We start from the raw sequence: 14,477 nt of genomic DNA, 5'->3' as shown, positions 1-14,477 counted from the left end.
TTTAAAAGGCAGGATTATAAAAAAAGGAGAAATGGATGGAGACATCTTCTATTCATGGGTTTACTCCCCAAATGACCACAAGGACTGGAGTTGAGCATATCTGAAGCCAGGAGTTTCTTCAGGGTTTCCCACAGTGTGTTGGGGTGCAAGGACGTGAGCTATCCTCTGGTGCTTTCCCAGGCCAGTGGCAGGCAGCTGGATGGGAAGTGGAGCAGCCGGGACATACGGCATGCACATGGGATGGCAGCACTGCAGGCAGGGGATGTAGGCCTGGGCAATGATCTTACAGAATCATTTTCTAACAGTAAAGCTACTAACTTCTGGAAAACAGTGTTCTATTTATAGACCTGAGTTTGGGGAATATGGATTCAGATAAGATTTATAGACATTTTCTATAAAGTTTCATAAATTCCATAGTTTAGGATATGGGGTCTGCCATTAGCATGAAAACAGCCTTTGGAAATACATACATGAATCACTGTGGTGCAGTGACATTTTATTTATCAAAACAGGCAACTTGGGCTGGCAAGCTGTTGCAGCACAACGGCTTGAGTTGCTACCTGTGTATTCTGCATGAGTGCCAGTTCTAGTCCTGGCTGCTTCAACTGGATCTGGGAAAGTAGCAGAAGATGGCCCAAGTGCTTGTACCCCTGTCATCCATGTGGGAAACCTGGAGGAAGTTCCTGGCTCCTGGCCTCGGCCTGCCCCAGGCGCAGCTGCTCTAGTTTTTTGAAGAGTGAACCAGCACATGTAAGATCTCTTTTATTCTGTTTCTTCTTTCCCTGTAACCCTCTCAAATAAGCAAGTAAATCTTTTTTAAAAAATAACAAGGCAGGGGCCTGGCGCAAAAGCTTAGCAGTTAAAGTCCTCACCTTGAACGCGCCAGAATCCCATATAGGTGCCAGTTCTAATCCTGGCAGCCCTGTTTCCCATCCAGCTCCCTGCCTGTGGCCTTGGAATGCAGTTGAGGTTGGCCCAAAGCTTTGGGACCCTGCACCTGCGTGGCATGGGAGACCTGGAAGAAGCTCCTGGCTCCTGACTTCAGATTGGCTCAGCTCCAGCCGTTGTGGCCGCTTGGGGAGTGAGCCATCAGACAGAAGACCTTCCTCTCTCTGCCTCTCCTCCCCTCCGTATATCTGCTTTTCCAAGAAAAGTAAATAAATCTTAAAAAAAAAAAAAATTAACAAGGCAGCTGGCTAGATTTGGCCAACTAAACATAGTTTGTCAGTTCCTACGTAGATAATTCCAGGAAAGGACTGATGCTTTCTTGCCATGAAAACTACATCAGGTCCGTGATCAACACCATCAGGGATCCTCTGAATATCTGAATACCTATTCACACACAGCTCTGTTTATTAGGACATTTTGAATTTTAAACAGATCACTCAAGCCAACAATGATCGCTATCCTGAAGAATAAGGAGGAAGGAGGAAATGGGAGATGAGTGGATTGAACAGTTGACATCACAGGGGACATTATACCCAAAACAGAAAAAAAGAATAAAATAAAAAGACATCTACCTGCAAATTGCTTCCAGGAAAATAAAGGCAGAGACTGTGAAGTAACTGTGGGACAGAAACAGCTGGGATTAGGAGACCCACAAATACATTCATCTCCAAACATGAAATAAACAGAAAGTTAACTACACTGCTACAGCCAGTAGTCATGCTGTTCCTTAAACTAAAAGTCTTCACATCTTTTCTAATTTGCCAACAGATATTTTGAACTTCCCTTGCATGTATATTTAGGGTATGACCATTTGAATTTATATGACCAGTAAACAAAATGCTAGGCATGGACTTCAAGATGCAAACACTATTTAAAACGACTTCTTTCTAATACTTGACTTTTGACTGAACATAGCTTATGGATTCTGCTGAGGCTAACTGAATGGAAAAGAACAAAGAACTGCTGGATATGAGCAGCTGGACAACTATATGTTGTGGTCTACTTTCAAATGCATACACGTACATTCAATGCAAATACTTGGTCACACAGGTATATATATATGCATATATATACACACACACACACATATATACACACATATATATATACACACACACATATACATATACATACACACAAATTTACAGGCACACACACACAAGTCCACATTGCTGTAGTTTTTCTGTGTGTGTTTTGTGGGGTTTTGTTGTTGTTATTGCCTTTTTTGTTACCATTTGCACATTTTTTAAACAAGAGGGAGTTGTGTGACACTGACATCCAATACAGGCACCAGTTAGAGTCCCAGCTCATCCACTTCGGATCCATCTCCATACTAAAGCACCTTGGAAAGGGAGCAGAGGATGGCTGGAGTTCTTGGGCCACCTGCCTCCCACATGGGAGACACGAAGCAAGCTCCTGGCTCCAGGTTTCAGTCTGACCCAGTTCCTGCCTAAACAGCCATCTGGGGAACTTGTGCTCTCTCTGTTTCAGATAAATACATACATCTTGATTTTTCTTTTTAAAAAAGCAAGAGGCACAGGGTTTATCCTAACTGTTAAGATGCTTGCATCCTACATTGGAATGTCTTGAATTTGATTCTTGACTCCAACTCCAGCTTCATGCTAATGTAGAGCCCAGGAGGCGGCACTGACAGCTCCAGTACTTGGGTTCCTGGTACCTACGTGGGAGATCTGAATGGAGCTCCTGGCTGCTGGCTCCAGCCCCAGCCTACCTCAGAGTGTTCCAAGGCATCTGAGGAGTGAACCAGTACATAAGGTCTATCTGTCTTTCCCAAAAAAAATCATAATAAAATACAATAAATTATTTTAAAAATCAAATAAAATAAAATCAATAAAAGCAAGAGCAAGATCTGTAGTTGGGAAGAGGTTGCAACTAAGTGAATGTTAATAGGTGGATGGGAGGTAGCAGGCCCAGAGAGGCAGACTTCAGAGTAGTACAGAAATGGAGAGGCAAAACAGTGGTCTGCTGAGGATAACTGGTTTCTGCTCCCCACAATCACATGTTCCTTGAAGTTTATATATTAGCTACCAAGAACAAGACTCCAGCAAGCTTTACTTGCTACCCTTTTGTGTTACTCCTGTGAAAAGCTGTGGTTACGTCCGAGGAACAACTTAGAGTGTTTTATGATTACAAATGCTTTGAGGATTATGGAAAACAACAGGAGTCAGAGTTGCTTTTGCTCCTTTTTTTTTCAATATTTAAAGGGTTATTTGTTTTTATTGGAAAGGCAGATTTACATAAAGAAGGAGGGACAGAGAAAAAGATCTTCTGTCTGCTGGTTCACTCCCCAAGTGGCCCCAATGGCCAGAGCTGAGCCTATCCAAAGCCAGGAGCCAGGAACTTCCTCCTATGTTGGTACAGGGTTCCGAGGCTTTGGGCCATCCCCTACTGCTTTCCCAGGTCATAAGCAGGGTACCAAAGTGGAGCAGCTGGGACACAAACCGGTGTCCATATGGGATTGCGGTGCATGCAAGGTGAGGATTTAGCCACTAGAGTTATTGCACCAGGCCCCCTTCTGTCCATTTTGAGCACAAAAATCATGGAGGAACTTTTAAAACATTATTAATGGATACCTATTTATCTATGTAATGTGTTAATATCCACATACACATAAACAACTAACAAAATTTTCAAGGTTCAGAAGAATCTGAAAGTCTATGGGGTGAAGTAGAAGAAAGACAATGAAGAGGCTTACTTCCCCATAACTTAATCTGTTACAGACTGAGCAGAATTTGTCTTCTGCAAGCTCATGCATATGCTTAAACTTTGCTCTCTTAAATGGTTGATGACTGGGCCCAGTGCAGTGGCCTAGCAGCTAAAGTCCTAGCCTTGAACGCAAGAGTGCTGGGGTCCGTGTGATGGGTGTGGAAGACAGGAAGGTGTGGTAGGGTATTGTTCCATTGCAGGCAGGGTCGCAAGGAATTTCCCGCTGTATGGCAGGGCCCTGCAGATGTCTCTACAACCACCTGAATGCAGCTCCAACTCCCTTTGCATGGACACGGGACAATCCCACTGAGAATTCTACAATTTATTTAGACATTGTCTGCCTCTGTGGAGTTAATGTTACTACCAATGTGAGCTTGGAAGTTTATGTTGCTGATACCATTTTAGCCAAAAGGCCTTTCATTATTGCTGTCTCGGCTGCCCCCATTGACCATATGCTAATCAAGGGTGTTAAGCCCCTATTGATCCTTGCCGCCGCCCAGCAGCGACACTAAAATGACGAGGAATACTCTGAGGGTCTGGGAAAAGTAGGAAGCGCAACCGGACCCTTCACTGACAAAAGCGGCCACATTTAAATCCTTCTCTTCGCTTTCCCTGTCCGTCTTCCCCTGCCCTATTCTTCTCATTCCGGCCCTCGTTCTCCTCCCCATCTTTCTCCCTCTTTCGTCCCAGTCTTTCTCGTCATCGTTGTCCCTCTGTCTATCCCCTAGCTTTTACCAGCTACTTTTATATCGTTCTCCACCAATCACTTCTCCCCGTTCGGGCCACCACTTGGCGCCATGTGATAGGCCAGCAGCAATGACATAATCGCAGTGAGGGCATTAGCCTATCCCTGTGACTTCCTGTTTACCTGTTGGCCAGACCAACTCCACCTCCTGGCCCTGGGCCAGCCGCCATCTTGTAACAGCCCCTCCCAATCCCAGGAGTGGCTTTAGCCCCACACCCAAGATCCTATGTTAATCAAGGGTATAGCAGGAACCTATGCTTAGGGTTCTCCTCCCCCATTGAGCATATGCTAATCAAGGGTGTTACATCCCCAGGTGTAGTGGGAATCAATTCTTTCCCTCTTTCTTTGATCTTTAGGTCTTTCCTTCTGTGATGCATTTCCTCCCTTGACTGATTCAAGACTAAGTTGTAGAATGAGGATTGTAGCAGGAATGTGTTACTGATTAATCTAACTTCCTGACCTCAGGGTTAGGAAGGTTGATATCCTGCCTCAAGGTGAAACAACTGGTAGAACTATCCTTAGGAATGCCTGCTTGACACTAGGTGTGAAGTCTGTGCCAGCCTTAGTGAAGGTTTCCGTATAAATAAAGCGGACAGCTTTATTGCATTGTCCATTATGATCATGAAATCGTAGTGGTCCATTTCTTTCCTCTTTACGCCTCATCCACGCACCCTTCTTGAGTTCCGAACTCGGCTGGAGCTGGATCCCGGCACACCAGTATCCTTCATGGGTGCCAATTCTAATCCCAGCAGCCCCACTTCCCATCCAGCTCCCTGCTTGTGACCTGTGAAAGCAGTTGTGGATGCCCCAAAGCCTTGGGACCCTGTACCCGCACGGGAGACCTGGAAGAAGTTCCTAACTCCTGGTTTCACATCAGCTCAGCTCCAGCTGTTGCGGTCACTTGGGGAGTGAATCATCGGACGGAAGATCTTCCTCTGTGCCTCTCCTCCTCTCTCTCTATCTAACTTCGCAATAAAAACTGATAATATTTTTAAAATGGTTGATGGCTTGGTGGCAGAGAATGAATCTAATGACAGCATTTGGGAAGTGGGGCCAGTGGCAGGTTTGGGTCACTGGGGGCATATACTCAGAGGATGGTTCTCATCTGAGATTCTTTTCTCCTTCCTGGCTTGCCATGTGGTCCCCCCTCGGCATGCAGCATACCCAATCTTCACTAGATGCCAAAGTCCAAGGATGCCTGATCCTGTAGCCCCTAACTGTAAGCTAAAGTGCTTTTTACTTCTCACGAAACTCCTCTCAGGCATTTTAGTTAAAGTAACAAAAAGCAGACTAGCACACCCTCTCTTAACTTTATTTACATACCTTTCTTTTCAGATAGTAAACTCCAGGTACAAGCTGGTTCCATGTCTTTTCTTTTCTTGTGACTATTCATCTTGACAAATCAAGAGAACTGCAATCCAAAAGAGAAAGTGAGTTAAGTTCTACGAGAAATTCACAGAGGACAGTAAAATAATAGTAATAATAATAATTTAAGAAAGTCTCCTGGGGGTCGGTACCATGGCATATCAGGCTAAGCCTCTGCCTGCAAAATCAGCATCCCACATGGGTGCCAATTTCTCTCCTGGCTGCTTCACTTCTCATTCAGATCCCTGCTTATGGCCTGGGACAAAGCAGTAAAGGATAACCTGTCCTTAGGACTCAGTGTCCACATGGGAGACCCAGAAAAATCTCCTGACTCCTGGCTTTGGACTGGCTCAGCTCCAGCTGTTGCCGCCATTTGAGAAGTGAAGCAGCAGATGGAAGATCTCTTCATCTCCCCCCTCTCTCTGTAACTCTACCTTTCAAATAAAAAAAAAAGAGACTTTTATTTTAAAAAAAGAAAGCCTCTTCACTCAGGGCATTATGGAGTTGAGGAAGTGACACTCTCTAATAATCAGAAACTTCTAGGGTAGAAATGGAGCGATCCCATCAAGACAAAACAGTTTTCAACTTGAAGAGAATGAAAGCTAAAAGAAGACAGAATTGTATCTATGAAGAAAGGCACAAATGTTGGCGATCTATAATTGGACTCTGAATTGTGTACCAAGGAAAGCTTAGACTTTAGGGAGTATCACTGTAATGTATGGGGTCAAGATAGGTAAGATTGACTAGGTCTTTCTACAACATATTTCTGATGCTACTGGTAAAGGGAGAATTTTAAGACTACAGATTGGAATACTGCAGTAATAGAGTCTAGAGAGCTGAGAGGCTTCTGTTCTATCCACCTCTGGACCCTGAGTAAGAGTCTTTTCCCTTCTGATGCAGGTAGGGAACTAGGTGGTGAGAAGGAACCAATGTCACCAACCCCGCCCTGCAGCTCCACCTGTGCTACAGCCCTACTTGCACTCCCTGAACCCATTACCTCTTTCATGCAGGGGGGAAACTGCAGCTGCCAGGAAACCACTGCTTAGAACTGGCGCCAACCAAAAAATAATCCATATGGCTCCTGGCTGCAGCCCTCATTATAATAAAATTACTATGGCTGACACTCATAATTTCCACCAGGTACCTGATGACCTGATACTTCCAAGATTTCCAAAAAAGGGAAACAAAATGAGTGTTACACAGCTTTGCTCAAACTCCACCCTTTATGAATATTCCATTAAACCTTGGCCCAGACACCACCCCAATACGTCTAGATCACATAAAGGAATGGACTCAAGCCCACATTCCTTCTTTAGTGTGTACTTTAACAGCATTCAAATAAATCTTTTCTGTTGACCTTTACTTAAATTTCATCCTGAATTCCTTCTTGCATCAGAGACAAGAACCTGGACTCAGCCACTATACTACACTTGGAATTCTGTTTTATTGGTGTCAAAATGGCTGAGAGAATATTAGGCCAGATTTCCTTCCAAGGCTATCTTGACCTGTTGCCTGTATGGCTGCAAAACATATGGGGGCCAATTTCAGTCCCAGATGCTCTGCTTCTTATCTAGTTGCCTGTTAATAAGTGTTGGAAAGTGGTGGGAGATGACTCAAGTGTTGGGAACCTGCAGACCCAAAGTAGGCTCCTGGCTCCTGGTTTCAAATCAGCTCAGATCTGGCCATTGCAGCCGCTTGGGAAGTAAATCAGCAGACTGAGGATCTTCTTCTCTGTCTCTCCTCCTCTCTGTATATCTCACTTTCCAATAAAAAAATAAACTACACAACAGGCTTGAATCAGCATTAGACAATAGTTAAACTATAAAGACATATGGGGGAATTAAGAGCGATCCTGACAACCTCTTTATAGGGGGTTATATGCACAGAGCAGGGGAGGACCCCAGAGTGGAGCAGGGGGACAAGAGGAGGCTTGTATCCCAACCCTGAAGACTCGGATCCTCACCAAGGACTACCAGTACAAGCACCAAGGACTACATCCCAACTGCCAAGGAGACCACGGAGAATTGGAATGCCTTTGGAGGCCAAGAACTCTGAGGTCATCCACTCCCGCTTGGATCTGCCACATGGGATGAAAGAAGTCCAAATCCTTCCCCGCAGGATCCAAGGACATCAGAACAACAGCCAGGAACCCTGAGCTGTCCACAGAAACAGAACAGTTAACTTCCTTGGGGACTAGGGAGGGGAGCTTCCTCGGGTCCTTGCTTGGTTCCTACTTTGGGTCCCCACCCTCTCTGGCAATGACCATCAGGATCGTTCTGGAAACCCCTCAAAACAAATAAACACACAAACAAACAAAAACTCAAGAATAGATAGAGAACAACAAGGAAAGCTTAGAATTAGACAGGAAATGGCAGCGTGGATTCACTTACACCTTGCTAGGTGGGACACAAGGATTAGTTACTCCTCACTAGGGTACTGAGGATTTCTCTGCACACCCCTCCTAAAACTGTTCTGCACCTAAACTGTTGACATATGTCCTGCTAGAGTTATAAGTCAGTCTAGACTACCCGAAAAAAAAAAGCCAGGTTCAGCAAAATTACGCTTCAACGCTATAAAATGCTAAATACTATAATGAAAATAGACACAGACAACTGAATAGCAATCTATAGCCATTTTAAGCTGTATAGAACCTGGTTGTATATAAACTAAAATTGAAATGTCAATGAAGGAGTCGCAGGATGTGTTTAAGAACTTGCATTTTTTTTAATTATTTATTATTTAACTTCAGTAATTACATTGTATTATGTGACACAGTTACATAGATACTTGGGTTCTCCCCACCCCTCCCCAAACCCTCCCACCATGGTGGATTCCTCCACCTTGTTGCATAACCACAGCTCAAGTTCAGTTGAGATTTCCCCATTGCAAGCGTATACCAAACATAGAGTCCAGCATCTTATTGTCCCGTCAAGTTCAACGGCTTCTTAGGTATACCCTCTCTGGTCTGATGACAGAGCCAGCAGAGTATCATCCCAGTCAATTGAAAGCTCCAACATACCATCAGCAAAAATTTACATCATTATGGAATTAATTGACATAGTAATGAGTAACCAATATGTTAAAAGTAAATGCGGGTTCCCAGCCACCTTCTGTGACCACCTCACCTATACTATACCACATGTTTGCCTTAATTTAAGATGATATGATGTTATGTATAACATGTTATGTTTTGAATGTTATATGTTGTGTATAAACTAAAATTGCATTTTTTTTTCAACATGTTGGTTACTCAATACTATGTCAATTCATTCCATAACGTTATAAATTGTTCCTGATGTTATGTTGGGGCTTTTAATTGATCGTGATGATACTCTGCTGGCTCTACTTTCAGACCAGAGATGGTCTCCCCAACAAGCCATTGAACTTGCCTGGACAATAAGATGCTGGACTCTGTGCTTGGTATATGCTTGCAATGAAAGAATTTCATGTGAACTTGAACTGTGGTAATGCAACAAGGTGGAGGAATCCACCATAGGGGGAGGGTTTGGGGAGGGGTAGGGGGAATCCCAGTACCTATAAAATTGTGTCACATAATGCAATGTAATTAATAATAATAATTTTAAAAATAAATTTAAAAATCTTTTAAAAAATAAATGATAGGAAAGCTCACAGAGATACAGAAATGCTACACAGAATAATAGCCACTCAAAATCTTCTAACCTGATATTTTGGTAGGTTAATCTCAGGAATGCAATGAAGGTTTCACTTCTAAATATCTTTCAATGTCAATGGAATAAGGTACTAACTCCTTCTTGGAAAATTGACAATTGAAAGGATTTAAGTATTTGTCCTGCACTACCTACAGGAACGCTATTGTAGACTTACCAAATAGCCCTAGTACATACTGGACAGTTCTTTTTTTAAAGATTAATTTATTTTTATTACAAAGTCAGATATACAGAGAGGAAGAGAGACAGAGAGGAAGATCTTCCATCCAATGATTCACTCCCCAAGTGAGCCGCAGCAGCTGGTGCTGCACTGATCCAAAGCCAGGAGCCAGGAGCCTCTTCCGGGTCTCCCATGTCGGTGCAGGGTCCCAAAGCTTTGGGCCATCCTTGACTGCTTTCCCAGGCCACAAGCAGAGAGCTGGATGGGAAGTGGAGCTGCTGGGACTAGAACCGGCGCCCACATGGGAACCTGGCGCATTCAAGGCGAGGACTTTAGCCACTAGGCCATGCCGCCGGGCGCTGGACAGTTCTTCTTAAAAAAGAATTCTGGCTAATAAATGTTGAAAGAGAACATCATTTCTTGGAAACTTTAGTAAAATAACTGACTCAGACAAGTTATCAAATCAACTGTAAAGGATGTGAGAGATCCTGACGAGGCAGGAGTTAGACTACCACCACCTCAATCCACTTTCAGTATTACTAAAAGTGAGACAATGAGTAATTATATAAAAGGAAGTACACGATATCCACCATGAAATATTGCCACAAACAATAGTGAAAGTCCCAAATCTAATCAAAGTTTCAGTCTACAGAAACCAAAGGCAATACAGAAGCAGGTAAAACAAGACCCTAGTTCTCTTAGCACTCTCCATACAGACTTTCATAGCAGTTGTACTAGCCTACACTCTCACCTAGAGACCATTATGCTCAGTGAGATAGGCCAATCCCAAAAGAACAACTATCATATGTTCACTTTGATATAAGGCAACCTTAATTCAAAATACAAGACCAATAGATAAATGGTAAACATGCCTGCACATATACTCATCTAGAGGAACTGTGTAATAGAGATTATCATATCAAAATGTGAAGATGCAACGTAGTACGCATCTTACTTTCAAATCAAAGATAGACTCCAATGTTAAATAAACCTTGACAATAGGATGCTGGAACCTCTGCAATAGCACATACCTGCAATGTCAGGATACACTTAAATAGCAGAATGATGGACTTATGACTGTTCTTGAAGAACTAAACTTTGTAATAATATTGGGGAAATCAGTGGGGAGAGGAAATTTGGAGAGGGGAATCCCAGAGCCTATGGAACTGTTTCACTAGATAGAGAGCGAGAGAGAGAGAAAAGAACAGAAAAGAAGAGCAGAGAAAAGCTCTTAGGACCCTATTGAAAAGGAAAGTAAATAAAATTAAATGTTAACTGCAACAGCAACAACAACAAAAAGACCTCAGGAAGCAATCTACCAAATCCAGAATATGATTTGGCAATCAGCCAAATCCAGAATAGTACGCAGGACAAACAAGTTTCTTTAAACAAAATATTTGCATGAAAATAGAAGAAAGAAAGTACTGTTTGGTTTCACCTTTTTAAAAGTTCAGGGAAAATTTAATAACTTACTAAGTAGACCTTAGCTGAATCCTGATTCTAACAAATATCAATAGTAAAAGCATTGTAGAGATAATAACAAAACTGACTATTCACTGCACATCAGCAGGATAAGATAATGGGACTGCATTATATCAAGGGATTTTCTTTTTGCTTTTTAATTCTTTTGTTATGCACCAGAATACGTTGGAGTGAAACCATAGGATTATCTTAAAAAATTCCAACACAAACCATTGGTTAAAAATGCTGTATTACTGTAGTATTAATGATCTGTGATCACTCTAAAATTCACTGTTTATGGGTGAAATGGTCATCTTTCCACTGGATTATGCTTATAGCCCTTGCTTATATTTTTTCACTTTTTGCTTGTTAAACATTTTATGCGGCAATTAAGCCCTGTACTGTAATGTAAATTTAAAATGCTATCTCACAAACTATGCCAGCACAAAACAGGGAAGGGAGATAACTTCAAAAAAATATTGATGATTACTGATGATGTTTTATGGGTATGGGGAGATGTTACAGTGCATGCTACTGTTGTGCAGGTTTGGAAATTTTGATAATAGAGAGTTTTTAAAAATATCTGAAAATTAGCATTAGAAAGAAAGATCTTCTACCTCATAGTTCGCTCTCCAAAGAGCTCCAATGGCCAGAGATATGCCGGTCTAACACTGAGAGGCAGGAGCTTCTTCCAGGTCTCCTACATGGGTATTGGTACCTGCGGATTTGGGCCATCCTCCTCTGCTATCCCAGGCCATTAGCAGGGAGCTGGATTGGAGGTGGAGCAACTTGGACACAAACTAGTGGGCATATGTGGTGCCAGCACAGCAGATGGCTTAACAAGCCACTGTGCTGGCCCCAATAATAATTTTTTTGCTGATGTTTTGTTTGCTTGCTTATTTTAACAAAAGTTGCCAATGGAATTCAATCCATTAACAATATAAGGGGAAAATTTGTATGTCCATAATAGAGATAGAAAAGTAATTTGTAAAAATTCCCAACTACTCTTTTGCTTTAAAAGCTTTTTTAAAAAGGTAGGAGTTGGGTCCGGCGGCATGGCCTAGCAGCTAAAGTCCTCGCCTTGAAAGCCCCGGGATCCCATATGGGCGCCGGTTCTAATCCCGGCAGCTCCACTTCCCATCCAGCTCCCTGCTTGTGGCCTGGGAAAGCAGTCAAGGACGGCCCAAATGCATTGGGAACCTGCACCCGTGTGGGAGACCCAGAAAAGGTTCCTGGTTCCCGGCTTTGGATCGGTGCAGCACCAGCCGCTGCGGCTCACTTGGGGAGTGATTCATTGGTTGGAAGATCTTCCTCTCTGTCTCTCCTCCTCTCTATATATCTGATTTTGTAATAAAATAAAAAATTTAAAAAAATATATTTAACTTAACAAAGGCTAACTGATACTCAGAAAGAAATAAGCATGACACTTAATGAGGAAATTTTAGAAACATCCTCCTTAAAGAGAGGAATATGGGAAGTCCTAGCAGATGCATTAAGATGAAAAAATAGTGTGCCGTATAGGTTGAAGACAGAGATAAAAACTATTAATATTCATGAATAATCTGTTTTATTATGCTGAAAATAAAACAGAATTAATACAAATTATTAGAATGAAAAGTAGTAAAATTAAATACAGACTTCATGCAAAAATCAAGTCTTACATATTTGTAACAATTACAAATGAAGAAAAAATCTGTTAATAAAAGATAAATTTTAAAAAATTAGAAACAAAACAAGCAAAGTATGTTCAAGATATTCATTAAAAATATAAAAAGAACTTAGAAATTCAATGTAGGGGGCTGGCATCATGGCATGCTGGGTAGAGTCAATGCCTGAAATGTTGGGATCCTTTATAGGCACTGGTCCCCATCCTGGATGCTCCACTTCTGGTTCAGCTCTCTGTTAATGGTTTAGCAAAGCGGCAAAAGATGGTTCAAGTGTTTGGCTTCTGACATCATATGGGAGAACAGAAGGAAACTCCAGGTCAGATTGGCCCAGTCCTGGCAAATTGTGGCCTTTAGATGAGTGAACTTGTAGATTGAAGACAATCTCATTAATTCATGTTCTTTCTCTCTCTCCTTCCTTCTTTCCCCTCCCCCTCCTACTCCCTCATCCCATCTATAACTCTCTCAAACAATCTTAAAAAGAAAAAAGAAAGAAACTTGGTCCAATGGAAAGCCACACACTTATTCATATAAATCAAGACTCATTAACAGATGCTTCCCCAGTTAAGTCTGTAAATATAATCCCAACAAAAATGACAGTAAGATTCTACATCATTATAATCTGATTTTAAAACCATATAAAAGGACAATATGCAATAAACCGAAAAAAATCAAGCAACAGATGTCCCATGCTTTACTTTATCCATTTCTCCAACTCATTATCACTTTAGGGCTTCACTCTCTGTCAGTCTGAATGCCATAGAACACTGTCTTGTGTTTCAGTGTCCATAGCATTTCAAAAAAATTTTGAAATTCAAATTCAAAATAAAGTCTCATTTAATCCAAGTGTATGACCTCAACAGTGGCGGCGAACCTTTATTCTGCCATTAACAATCTGCATATTTATAACATCACTCATTGGCTATATACAAAATTGCAAACTTAAACATCATCAGACAGACTGAATTTCAAGTCCCACCTACAATTCCCTTGGCAAGGACAGACCACATGATTTCATGGACCTTATAGGGCTCTCAAGCCAGATGTTCCCCATCCCTCCTTTACAGTACAGGTAACTATGTTGTGGCTGATAATACAACCAGGTGTGCCTAGAAAAAACTAAAAATAAGTCAACAGTTTAATATGTTCTTCCAGGACATGGTTTTCTCTCTAACTTCTCTAGAAATATACAAAGGTACCTCAAAAAGTTTGTGGAAAATAGAATTAAAAGCTTAGTTATTTCTTTTAAAGAATGATTTTTTTATTGAAAAAGATTTACAGAGAGAAGGAGAGAGAGAGAGAGAGAGAGAAAGATCTTCCATCCACTTGTTCACTCTCCAAGCAGGTGCAATAGCCAGAGCTGAGCTGATCCAAAGCCAGGAAGCAGGAGCTTCTTTTGGGTCTCCTACATGGGTGCAGGGTCCCAAGACTTTGGATCTTCTACTGCCTTCCCAGGCCACAAGCGGAGAGCTGGATGGGAAGTAGAGCAACCAGGATACAACCTGGCACACATATGGGATCCCGGTCTATGCAAGGTGAGGACTTAAGCCACTAGGCTACTATCCTGGGACCAATTAGTTGTTTTTGAAGAAAAAAAATAAATTTATAATTTTAATTCAAAATTTTAAATCCAAGAGATCATACAAAAGTTCGTGAAAATGCTTATTATTGGGAAAAAAAACCACTATTGATTTCAACATTCTTTGTTTCTTCAGAAG

The 14,477-nt window shown here is 41.9% G+C and overlaps 1 protein-coding gene across 5 annotated transcripts in view; it reads right to left on the bottom strand.

Moving 5' to 3' along the window:
• Nucleotides 1-14,477, bottom strand: part of LOC101527318 (NACHT, LRR and PYD domains-containing protein 12) — a 49,736-nt gene that overhangs the window by 22,999 nt on the left and 12,260 nt on the right. For all 5 annotated transcript variants that reach the window (XM_058658661.1, XM_058658662.1, XM_058658659.1 and 2 more), the window contains exons 2-3: nucleotides 5,744-5,831; nucleotides 1,521-1,565 (exon numbers count right to left, since the gene is read on the bottom strand). In XM_058658661.1, coding sequence (XP_058514644.1) covers nucleotides 1,521-1,565; nucleotides 5,744-5,813 — 115 coding nt within the window. In that variant the 5' untranslated portion in view covers nucleotides 5,814-5,831. The remainder of the gene's footprint in view (nucleotides 1-1,520; nucleotides 1,566-5,743; nucleotides 5,832-14,477) is intronic.

This window comes from Ochotona princeps, chromosome X (assembly GCF_030435755.1).
Source record: "Ochotona princeps isolate mOchPri1 chromosome X, mOchPri1.hap1, whole genome shotgun sequence".
Taxonomy (NCBI): Eukaryota; Metazoa; Chordata; class Mammalia; order Lagomorpha; family Ochotonidae; genus Ochotona; species Ochotona princeps.
Note: the sequence above shows the minus strand (reverse complement) of the source record. Positions and strands in the feature narration are given on the sequence as shown.